Source organism: Grampus griseus (genome assembly GCF_964374135.1).
Source record: "Grampus griseus genome assembly, chromosome: 14".
NCBI lineage: Eukaryota > Metazoa > Chordata > Mammalia > Artiodactyla > Delphinidae > Grampus > Grampus griseus.
In genome coordinates, this window is record NC_139008.1 from 36,624,934 (window position 1) to 36,637,911 (window position 12,978).

General features: G+C 42.2%; 1 protein-coding gene across 1 annotated transcript; it reads right to left on the reverse strand.

Annotated features, from left to right (window-relative positions):
• Positions 1–5,360: 5,360 nt before the first annotated feature.
• On the reverse strand, positions 5,361–6,312 carry OR1F1 (olfactory receptor family 1 subfamily F member 1; the record flags this gene model as incomplete). The annotated part of the gene is given in 5 exon segments (XM_082670688.1): positions 5,361–5,481; positions 5,483–5,817; positions 5,821–6,207; positions 6,211–6,246; positions 6,250–6,312. Coding segments are annotated over 5 exon segments (942 nt in total).
• Between the last annotated feature and the right edge of the window lie 6,666 nt (positions 6,313–12,978).

A 12,978-nucleotide genomic window follows, 5' to 3' on the forward strand; every position in this document is an offset into this window, starting at 1 on the left:
CAAAAGTCAGAGATCATCACACTGGATTAAAAAACATGATCAAAGTATATGTTATCTACAGGGTACACACTTTAGATTAAAAGACACATTAGATTGAAAGTAAAAGGATGGAAAGAGATGTGTCATGCAAACAAACCACAGGAGAGCTGGAGTAGCTATACTAATATCAGACAAAATAGACTTTAAAACAAAAAATGTTACTATAGATAAAGATGGATATCTTATAATGATAAAAGGATAAAACAAGATTATATAAAATTTATAAACACACATGTATCTAATAACATGTATCTAATACATAAAACAAAGGCTGGAGGTGTCTTTCAAACTTTCAAGGAACAGGTACTGTCCATCTTATTATAAAGAATTCTTGGAAATATAGACTAAAAATTGAAAATGCTACCATTTATTCCTTTAGACAAAAATATCAATACACAATTATGGCAAACATAAAAAAGAAAATCATATGAAACTCAGAAATGGCCTCTGATTCTGAATTTTGTCCATTTTCATACAAGATATCATCTTACCTATCTCTCTGAAATTAAGGGGAACTGCCCTGTTTTCCTCTTTGTTCCTCAAAATCCAGAGCATTCTGCTCAGTGATGTTTTAACCAGTTTCATCTATTTGTCAATATTTTATTCTCTGCAATCATTTTCAAAATAAATTTAAAGTCATACTTTCAAATAGTAGTAAATTTCCTTTATGTTTTAATTCAAGAACAGGATTACTAGTGAGTACATTTTGCTAGAACAACTTGAAGGAATTACTAGGGGCTGGAAAATAAAATTGTGGAGACTATCCAGCAATTTAGAAAGGTTTTATTACAAAATGTAAGTGGAAAATCAAGATATAAATAAGTATCTGTGTAAAATATCACAGTGCATTGACATAAATGGAACAGAAGGTGGAAAAAATGCAGTTGATTAACACGACTGGGCATTGAGAATTTTGGAGGATATTTTTTCCTTGTTTAACTTACTCATGTGCCTGTCATAATGTTGCGTGATACATAAAGCTCAGATACAAAGGTAAAAAAATAACTAGCTTGATAGGGGTGGTGACGACGGTGGTGGGATGAATTGGGAGATTGGGACTGACATATATACACTAATATGTAAAAAACAGATAACTAGGGCTTCCCTGGTGGCGCAGTGGTTGAGAGTGCGCCTGCCGATGCAGGGGACACTGGTTTGTGCCCCGGTCCGGGAAGATCCCACATGCCACGGAGTGGCTGGGCCCGTGAGCCATGGCCGCTGAGCCTGCGCAAACCAGATAACTAATAAGAACCTGCTGTATAAAAAAAATAAATAAAATAAAATTCCAAAAAAAAAAAAAAAACTAGCTTGAATGTGTGGCAGAATTAGGGCTTCCTGGAGCCCTTAAATGAACCCTCTCCTTCCTGCCCCAACACCAGTCCGACCCTCTCATCACAAGTGCCTGTATCTCTGTGTCTCTGTTGTGAGAAAGAGAAATCAGCCCTGATATCCAGGAACCAGCCTAGCACTCACAGCTAGGTCTTGGTACTTTCTTTCTTTCTTTCTTTCTTTCTTTTTTGCTGTGCCATGCAGCATGTGGGATCTTAGTTCCCTGACCAGGGATTGAACCCATGCCCCCTGCACTGGAAGCACAGAGTCTTAACCACTGGACTGCCAGGGAAGTCCCTTGGTGATTTTTCTTTTTTTTTTAACATCTTTATTGGAGTATAATTACTTTACAATGTTGTTTTAGTGTCTGCTGTATAACAAAGTGAATCAGCTATATGTATACATATATCCCCATATCCCTTCCCTCTTGTGTCTCCCTCCCATCCTCCCTATTCCACCCCTCTAGGTGGTCACAAAGCACTGAGCTGATCTCCCTGTGCTATGCAGCTGCTTCCCACTAGCTATTTTATATTTGGTAGTGTATATATGTCCATGCCACTCTTTCACTTCGTCCCAGCTTACCCTTCCCCCTCCCCGTGTCCTCAAGTCCATTCCCTACGTCTGTGTCTTTATTCCTGTCCTGTCCCTAGGTTCTTCAGAACCTTTCTTTTTTTTTCTTTAGATTCCATATATATGTGTTAGCATACGGTATTTGTTTTTCTCTTTCTGACTTACTTCACTCTGTATGACAGACTCTAGGTCCATCCACCTCACTACAAATAACTCAATTTGTATGGCTGAGTAATATTCCACTGTATATATGTGCCAAATCTTCTTTATCCATTCATCTGTTGATGGACACTTAGGTTGCTTCCATGTCCTGGCTATTGTAAATAGAGCTGCAATAAACATTGTGGTACATGACTCTTTTTGAATTATGGTTTTCTCTGAGTATATGCCCAGTAGTGGGATTGCTGGGTCATATGGCAGTTCTATTTGTAGTTTTTTAAGGAACCTCCATACTGTTCTCCACAGTGGCTGTATCAATTTACATTCCCACCAACAGTGCAAGAGGGTTCCCTTTTCTCCACACTCTCTCCAGCATTTACTGTTTGTAGATTTTTTGATGAGGGCCATTCTGACTGGAGTGAGGTGATACCTCATTGTAGTTTTGATTTGCATTTCTCTAATGATTAGTGATGTTGAGCATCCTTTAATGTGTTTGTTGGCAATCTGTATATCTTCTTTGGAGAAATGTCTATTTAGGTCTTCTGCCTTTTTTTTTTTTCATTTTAACATCTTTATTGGAGTATAATTGCTTTACAATGGTATGTTGGTTGCAGCTTCACAACAAAATGAATCAGTTATATATATACATATGTTCCCATATCTCTTCCCGCTTGCGTCTCCCTCCCTCCCACCCTCCCTATCCCACCCCTCCAGGCGGTCACAAAGCACCGAGCTGATCTCCCTGTGCTATGCGGCTGCTTCCCACTAGCTATCTACCTTACGTTTGGTAGTGTATATATGTCCATGCCTCTCTCTCTCTTTGTCACCGTTTACCCTTCCCCCCCCCCATAGCCTCAAGTCCATTCTCTAGTAGTAAGTCTGTGTCTTTATTCCTGTTTCACCCCTAGGTTTTTCATGACATTTTTTTTCTTAAATTCCATATATATGTGTTAGCATACGGTATTTGTCTCTCTCTTTCTGACTTACTTCACTCTGTATGACAGACTCTAGGTCTATCCACCACATTACAAATAGCTCAATTTCGTTTTTTTTTATGGCTGAGTAATATTCCATTGTATATATGTGCCAAATCTTCTTTATCCATTCATCCGATGATGGACACTTAGGTTGTTTCCATCTCTGGGCTATTGTAAATAGAGCTGCAATGAACATTTTGGTACGTGACTCTTTTTGAATTATGGTTTTCTCAGGGTATATGCCCAGTAGTGGGATTGCTGGGTCATATGGTAGTTCTATTTGTAGTTTTTTAAGGAACCTCCATACTGTTCTCCACAGTGGCTGTATCAATTTACATTCCCACCAACAGTGCAAGAGGGTTCCCTTTTCTCCACACTCTCTCCAGCATTTACTGTTTGTAGATTTTTTGATGAGGGCCATTCTGACTGGAGTGAGGTGATACCTCATTGTAGTTTTGATTTGCATTTCTCTAATGATTAGTGATGTTGAGCATCCTTTAATGTGTTTGTTGGCAATCTGTATATCTTCTTTGGAGAAATGTCTATTTAGGTCTTCTGCCCATTTTTGGATTGGATTGTTTGTTTTTTTGATATTGAGCTGCATGAGCTGCTTATAAATTTTGGAGATTAATCCTTTGTTAGTTGCTTCATTTGCAGATATTTTCTCCCATTCTGAGGGGTGTCTTTTTGTCTTGTTTATGTTTTCCTCTTCTGCGCAAAAGCTTTTAAGTTTCATTAGATCCCATTTTTTTTTGTTTTTATTTCCATTTCTCTAGGAGGTGGGTCAAAAAGGATCTTGCTGTGATTTATGTCATAGAATGTTCTGCCTATGTTTTCCTCTAAGAGTTTTATAGTGTCTGGTCTTACATTTAGGTCTTTAATCCATTTTGAGTTTATTTTTGTGTATGGTGTTAGGGAGTGTTCTAATTTCATTCTTTTACATGTAGCTGTCCAGTGTTCCCAGCACCACTTATTGAAGAGGATTTCTTTTCTCCATTGTATATTCTTGCCTCCTTTATCAAAAATAAGGTGACCATAGGTGCATGGGTTTATCTCTGGGCTTTCTATCATGTTCCATTGATCTATATTTCTGTTTTTGTGCCAGTACCATACTGTCTTGATTACTGTAGCTTTGTAGTATAGTCTGAAGTCAGGGAGCCTGTTTCTTCCAGCTCTGTTTTTCTTTCTCAAGATGGCTTTGGCTATTCGGGGTCTTTTGTGTTTCCATACAAATTGTGAAATTTTTTGTTCTAGTTCTGTGAAAAATGCCATTGGTAGTTTGATAGGGATTGCACTGAACCTGTAGATTGCTTTGGGTAGTATAGTCATTTTCACAGTGTCGATTCTTCCAATCCAAGAACATGGTATATCTCTCCATCTGTTTGTATCATCTTTAATTTCTTTCATCAGTGTCTTATAGTTTTCTGCATAGAGGTCTTTTGTCTCCTTAGGTAGGTTTATTCCTAGGTATTTTATTCTTTTTGTTGCAATGGTAAATGGGAGTGTTTCCTTAATTTCTCTTTCATATTTTTCATCATTGGTGTATAGAAATGTAAGATATTTCTGTGCATTAATTTTTTATCCTGCTACTTTGCTTGGTGCTTTTTTGATGAACACAGAGAGTTGCACAGAATATCAGTGTCACACAAGGCCATTCTGTGACTGTTACAAAGTAAGACAAAAGAAGACCACTCTGTAAGAATGTGAACACTAAAACATGAACACTGTCCAAGCCACAAAAATGACCAAACTCCCCCTGTGCTGGTGGATATGAGTGACTGCTACTTCTTTGCCAATCACAGCTTTGGCCTCAGTCTAGTTTTCCCTCCTTCTAGATAAAATATATTAAGATAGTGAACCAAAATTACCCTCACTTTGTGACATCTTTGAATCCAGAGCAAAGACCCACTCCTTACCAAAATCACCTCATACAATCCCAAGTCTTTTAATAAGTCCTTTTGAGCACCTTCCTACTAAGATACCTCACTATTCCCCCCATGGTATGTGTAACTCCCTTGTTACATGAGTAATAAACGCAACTTATTCAACAAGAGGTGTGCTCCTAATGGGTTTTGGCTGGAGGGCACTGACGGTTGGAATAGTCAAGTTATTTGGTACAAGGATCTCTCTTTCCATCTTTAACCTGAAGAGGCTGTATCAAGTTTTGTACTCCCAAGACAGATAGTAGATGATTCTCTTACAAAAGACAAATGTTAACTTTTGCATAATCAAAAAAACAAAAACATGATTTTCTTATAAATTAGTTCCCTCCATGATTTTCTTAGTCTATTTCACTACTGGGTAGAAAAAATTAATGGCAACCACTTTTCCAAGAGCCTCTTTTATGTCCTGGTTTCTCAGGCTGTAGATGAAGGGGTTCAGCATGGGAGTCACCATAGAGACATTGCATCGCAGCAGCTGCTATGTCTATCTCAGCTGAGTGGGAGGATAAAGGGTTGAAATACAGAAATATCATGGTGCCATAGAAGAGGAAAACCATAGCCAGGTGGGAGCCACAGGTGGAGAAGGTTTTCCATCTTCCCTTTGTGGACTGGACTCTCAGGACAGCACAGTTGATAAGGATATATGATACCAGGATGCAAACAAATGGGGTGCTCATTACTGGCCGTGCTTCAATTAGAATCATCACCTCACTGAGGTGTGTATCAGAGCAGGAGAGTTTCAGGAGTGTGGTCACATCACAGAAGAAGTGGGGGATGGCATTGTCTGCACAGAATGAGAGTCAAGCCATCAGCAGGGTATGCAACAGCATATCCAGGTTGGCAATGACCCACGATCCAGTAACCAGCAGGGCACAGAGCTGGTGGGTCATCTTTGCGTAGTAGTGTAAGGGGTGGCATACAGCAACAAAGTGGTCATAGGCCATCACAGCCAAGAGGAAATTGTCCATGTCCATGAACGTGAAAACAAAATACATCTGCGTGAGACACCTAGAGAAGGGGATGGTCTGCTTCCTGAGTATGTGGTTGGCCAGCATCTTGGGGACAGTGGTGGAGGAGAAGCAGATATCCACGAAGGACAGGTTGCAGAGGAAGAAGGACATGGGGATGTGCAAGTGGGAGTCCGTGCTGATGGCCAAGAGGATGAGCAGGTTTCCCAAGACTGTGGCCAGTTACATGCTCAGGAAGAGCACGAAGAGGAGCTGCTGCTGCTAGGGCTGCCTGGAGAGTCCCAGGAGGAGGAACTCAGAGTTACTTGACTGGTTTGTCTCTCCCATGGGGCTGGACTCAGATGCAGAGAAGAGAAGCAGAAGTCAGAAACCTAGAAGCAAAGGGTTTGGGTGCAATAACCCAAGCTCCAGCCATGGTCATGTTAATAAAACCTACATTAAAGTTGCTCAGTCAGAATCTGCCCCTAATCCCTAAACCCTCAACTTCCGACCTCCAGTCCTAGATGATGCTGGTTCCACTGGACTAATTTTTTTAATTATATGAAATACAACATAAAAACAACACACAGGCACATACACAGTCCTTCCCTGACATTATGTGCATCTCTATGAACATTCCCAGGCTTTTGCCCACTTAGTAGATCGTAGAGAGAAGAGAAACAGCTCATTGGTACTGGGTTTATCACAAGCAACAGATGAGGGATTCAGGACTTTTACTACTACTCCCTGGATCTGGAAGATTTAACAAAGGAGGTTCTTCAGAGAACTTCACCAGGGACTTCCCTAGTGGCACAGTGATTAAGAATCCACCTGCCAATGCAGGGGACATGGGTTCGAGCCCTGGTCAGGAAAGATCCCACATGCCTTAGAACAGCTAAACCCACGCACCACAACTACTGAGCCTGCGCTCTACAGCCCGTGAGCCACAACTACTGAAGCCCGCATGCCTAGAACCCGTGCTCCGCAACAAGGGAAGCCACTGCAATGATAAGCCCAAACACCACATGAAGAGTAGCCCCTGTTCGCCGCAACTAGAGAAAGCCCGCGCGCAAAAAAGAAGACCCAACGCAGCCTAAAATAAATAAATTAATTTTTTTTTAAAAAAGAACTTCACCCATAAGTAAAGAAATATTGACATCCCCACTGTTACAATCTTACCTGGGAGAAGTTCGTGCTGTTGCTATCAAGTGTTCTTCACCTTTGAGGAACTGGACAGTGCTCCTCTTTATTATAAGGTTTGGAAAATCTTGGAAATATAGGTAGGTCCTAAGCAAATGAGGAGCGGAGATTCATGGCCTTAGCTCTCCGTGCAGGATGTTTGGGGGTATCAGAGATGGATATTTACAGTAGCCTCCATGGCCACTGGGACCAGATTCCCTGAGAGCCTTATTAGAGACAAGCAGAAAGTAATTGTCCCACCTATTTCCTGGTCCCCATGAGCCCAACCATGATGAATGCCAAAGCATATGATCTAACTCCTGGGTCAAAACTTGGAGATAAAGCAATCTGGGTGGAAGAAGTCCCAGAGAAAACTCCCTGAGATTTCCAAATTCATCACCTTGCTGATCTGGGCTTATGTTTATGTATTTGAAAGTTCAGTTATTAAAAGATTTTTCTTCTCATTTTCTTAGCTCAGAAACTGGGGTTATTGCAGTGTTATCTGAGTCAACCCCTAATATCTATCCAGTCATTTACTGATTAGAGCTAGTGATGCATTTGCAGACGGGGATGCTGGGGTTGGGTGGGGGTGGAAGTACAGAGTTGTGCTTAATCCTGTAAAGCATTTGATGTAAAGGATTAGCCTCGTGGGAGAGATGTATCAGAGAGCACAGCATACCAGGATTGAGAAACTCCAGGCTCCCAGAGTAGACTTCTTTGGAGATGTCTTTGCAGCTCACAGTGGATCACCCTTTTCTGAGGATGGTCCCCAATCCACAGAGTCACAGGGGTGTGAGCTCCAGCAGCCCAATTTATAGTCCACCACCTCCTGCCCAGTGAGGATTCACGATTGGATTTGGGAACCTGGCACTGAGGCTGCGGACCTGTGGGTCATTCTCAGTATGACTTGGCCTGGATGTGGGAATCCAGAAGCTTGCAACTCTCTCCTGACTGCCCCATAGATGGAGAAGCAAAAGTCTATGCAGAAAGGCCAAAAATGCACACACAGAGAGAGAAATAATGATGAGATGGAAAGAGTACTAGTGGTGGCCCAGTTCAGGGTTCAAGTCCTTTTCTGATGATTGGTTACATTGTGGTAGTTCTTAGACGAAAATAATAAAACCAAAGTCATGCTGATTAAGCAGAAAAGGATTTCTTGAAAATGATAGCTCATACTTCAAAACCACGGAGCAACTGGAGAAGCAGGCTCAGGAGGTCACTCGGTGCCCAAATCATACCACAGCACAGGTTTGATTAGCATGTTCCTGCTGCCTCCAAGCATAAATCTTACAGTTCATGGCTCTGACACAGCTAGCCACTGGACATAGGGTGCCACCAGTAGCACTGTTACCCGGGGATCCATTTTGCTGCAATGGCTGCCACTGCTAGAAAAATTTCCTCCGTGTCTCCCTTTCTTTGTGTCAAAGGCTGAGTCAGGATATCTAATGGGTAGGCACATGCCCACAGCTTAGCTGCTACAGGGGCTGTGAGATAAGTTATTCAGGGTTTCCTGTGATACAGGAAGAAGTAGGCTTTTCTTCCCAACAAGAATGATGAAGTAGGATATTACCTGAGCTTTGGAAGGGGTCACAGAAGTTGGGAAGCCAAAAAACAAGATAAATGCCCACTAGAATCCACCCCTCCAGTTGTATAACATTAACACACATCCCTCTTACCAACTTACCCTTCAGTAGAATAGCAATTCTCTGGTCTAACATAAATTCTCTGGTCTAACATAATACAACTATCCTTCTCACAACAGGGGAACAACTCAAAATCCCATCAGTTACTGTATCCAGGTCCCAAACCAAGATCTTTCCTGATCCAGTCATGATCCCATCCTGACATTCTATAACTTCGGAATCAAACCTGAAAGCTAACCAATAACTACATATCCTATGTATATGTAAAACAGAGGGAGGAAGGGAGAGAAAAGAAGAAAGCTAGGTAGCTAAAATACATAAATATATAGGTAACAAAGGAAGGAGGAAAATATGACTGATAATGTAATCTTCATTTCCACAGGTAGTCATGAACAATTAATTGATATTAATAATGTTCCTTAACTACAATCTAATTCATGTTCCCTTTATCTTTAGCCAGCATCTCAGCTACGCAAGATTTTAAAAATCTGAATAGTGACTTTAATTCTCATGTGGGAGAGATCTGACATCCTTATGATCTTGCCCATATAAGATTGTCCTAGTCTTTCATTAACTGCCATCACTGGACATGGCAATTCCAGAATCCTCTCAAGATCTTTCCATCCATTATCCTCTCTGCTACCACTGTGTAGCAGAAAAACTATTTTCTACTGATAGTCAAAGTTATAACAATATTAGAATCTCCTTTTGGTCAGTTTATCCAAGTAGCAAAAGGAGCCCAAATTGGCCAGCAAGAAGTCTCTTCAGAGCCCAGTGTTGCTGGGATTAAAAGCAAAATTTTGCAAGTAGATCATTAGGTATTACAAAAAGAGGTGCCCACTTTTACCTCTTGTTTCCTTGCCCCATAAATTCCTGGTTGGGAGAAAGTTCAGCACATATTGTCCACTGGTATGAAACTTATACTATATCCTGTAAAACAGCACCCTAAGCTTACAGGGTAACATCAAAAATTGAGGTACCAAAATTGAGTCTTTAAAAGACCATTTCTCTGTTCCATAAGGTCAACTGCTTCTGGTGATGGTGTAAAAGTAAATGCTCGGACTTTCCTGGTGGTCCAGCAGTTAAGACTCCGTGCTCCCAATGCAGGGGCCCCAGGTTTGATCCCTGGTCAGGGAACTAGATCCCACATGCTGCAACTAAAGATCCAGCATGCCCCAACTAAAGATCCCACACACCACAACGAAGACCCTGCCTGTCACAATTAAGACCCTGTGCAGCCAAATGAATGTATTTTTTAAATTTCCCCCCAAAGTCCTTTAAAAAAAAGAAAGTAAATGCCAAAGAATCCTATGGACACTAGCCTTATCCCTTGTATTAGTCATCTATTGTCAAGTAACAAGTTACACCAAAACTTTGCAACTTAAAACAGTAAACATTTATCTCACACAGTTCCTATGGGTCGGGAATCTGGTAATGGTTTAGCTGAATGGTTCTGGATCAGGGCTTCTCATGAGATTGCAGTTAAGTTATCTGCAGGGGCTCAGTCATCTGAAAGCTTGACCGTGGGTGGAGGATGAGTGTCCAAGATGGCTCCTTCACATTGCTATTGGCAGGAAGCCTCAGTTCCTCTCGTGGACTTCTCCATAAAGCTAACTTGATAGGTCCTCGTAACAAAGTAGCTGGTTTCCCCCTGAGCAAGTGATTCAAGACAGCAAGATACAAGCCACAATATCTTTTATGAGGGAGCTCCAGAAGTTAAACAGCAACATTTCCACAACATCCTATAGTTCACACAGTGCTACGGATTGAATGTGTCCCCACAAAATTCATATGTTGAAATCCCAACCCCCAGGGTGATGGTATTAGGAGTTGAAGCCTTTGGGAAGTGATTAGGTCATGAGGGGAGAGCCCTCACCAACAGGATTAGTACCCTTATAAAAGAGGCCTGAGAAAGCTCCCTTGTCCCTTCCACCATGTGAGATGGAACTGCTATCTATGAACCAGGAAGTGGGCTCTCACAAGACAACAAATGTGCCAGCATCTTGATTTTGGACTTTCCAGCCTCCAGAACTGTGAAAAATAAATTTCTGTTATGTATAAGCTACCTAGTCCATGGTTTTGGCTGTGCTGGGTCTTCGTTGCTGTGCAGGTATTTTATCTAGTTGCGCTGAGTGGGGGCTACTCTTCGTTGTGGTGCACGGGCTTCTCATTGTCGTGGCTTCTCTTGTTGTGGAGCACGGGCTCTAGGTGTGCAGGCTTCAGTAGTTGTGGCATGTGGGCTCAGTAGTTGTGTCTTGCAGGCCCTAGAGCTCAGGCTCAGTAGTTGTGGCACATGGACTTAGTTGCTCCGTGGCATGTGAGATCTTCCCAGGCCAGGGCTCAAACCCATGTCCCTTGCATTGGCAGGAAGATTCTTAACCACTGTGCCACCAGGGAAGCCCCCAGTCCATGGTATTTTGCTACAGAAGCCCGAATGGATTAAGACACAAAGTCAGCCCAATTCAGGATGTGAAGGGATTACACAAGACTAGGATCGCTGGGGACCATCTTGACAACTGTCTACCACATTCCTTTTATTATAAAGTGAGTTCCTTGGTTAGAAACGATGTTGGTGGGATGCCAAGTTGATGAATAGATCCATTCATCCCTAACACACATCCTATTAGTCTTTTTTTTTTAACATCTTTATTGCAGTATAATTGCTTTACAATGGTGTGTTAGGTTCTGCTTTATAACAAAGTGAATCAGCTATACATATACATATGTTCCCATATCTCTTCCCTCTTGTGTCTGTCCTATTAGTCTTTCAACCTCAGGTTGATTAAGCACTTCCTGTGTACATCGGTTGGTTTTCCTTTCCTGAATACTTCTGCACATTCCAAGATACCCATGCTCACCATAGGTTTTCTACCTATATCATCTTGATTAAGTAGTAGGTGATGCCTGGGATGTCATAAATATCCCGAGTCTGACTCACAAGGCTCAAATCTTAACATCTCCTTTACGTCTGCAGAACCAGCCAATTACATACATCAACATTGCCTCCTAGACTAGAAATCTTGGGAAGCTTAAAACAACGATTCTCAAACATTAACGTGCATAGAAATCACCTGCAATGTTGTTAAAGTGAAGATTCTGACTCAGGAAGTCTGGAATGGAGCCTGAGATTACGCATTTCTAACAATCAGCCAGGCAATGATGCCTGGTCCTCGGATCACACTGAGTAGTAGCAAGGGCTCAGCACTGGAGTAAAAGGAGCCTTTAATCTAAGATGGGTACACCTGTTTTTGCGATACTGGCTTCCCAGCCAACCTCGCTTTTTGAAAGGATTTCCGGATTGGAAGTCAGACCTTGACTTCCAACGGTCCCAGCCTGTGGAAGCAAGAGACAAGAATCTTGAACACCTCGTGACCCATCCTAACCGGGAAGGGCAGACAGAAGGGGCAGAGACCAAAAGGACCGGGATCAGGTGAAACGTGGAAGGCTCATGGGACCCGCCAGTTGCCCAGGTTTGGCGGGCACCAACCCCTGAGTTTCTCCTTATACCATTTCGGGGTAAAGAGTCAGAGCCACTTACTGCAACGCAGAACACCCGCTCCTTACTGGAGCTCCCAGCCCGCAGTACTTTCGGTGAATGACGCAGTTGCGCTTTCCCAAAGAGATTGTGCAGAGCTGAGGCCCCGCCCCCTCCTTTCTAATTGGGCAGGAGCACGTGGGGTGTGGGGTGGGGGCGCTGGTCCGCTATTATTGGATAATTAAAGAAAGGTCTGCAAGGGTCGGGGCAAGGAGAGCCATACAACGCAGCCTCTGATTGGTCCCGGTCGGTCGAGGGCGTGTGCAGCGCTTCGGGGAAAGAGGTCCGCCGAGTCTGCGCCTCCCGCGCTGCGCCTGCGCGTGAGGGGCCAGAATAGGGAAGTCCTCTTACGTGCGGAAGACTCTTGACACTGAGGGGATGGCAATGGAGGTGCAAAGCTCCAGGGGTCCCCAAAAGCTTAATATTCAAGATAAATCATATTTCAATGCAGTGGTTTTAAAAGCAAAATTAGTGCAAGAAATCTTCGAACAAAATATCAAAAATTTAAAGACAAGATCAGTAAGATGGATGTTAATTTAATAGTATTTAAAGAGCTTCGGTTGATTGAGAGAAATTGTCAAAAATGGTACTTCTCTCTGTTGAGACCGAGTTGGGCAAAGAAGTAGATTTTAAAAATATTACTGATGTTTGGGCTTA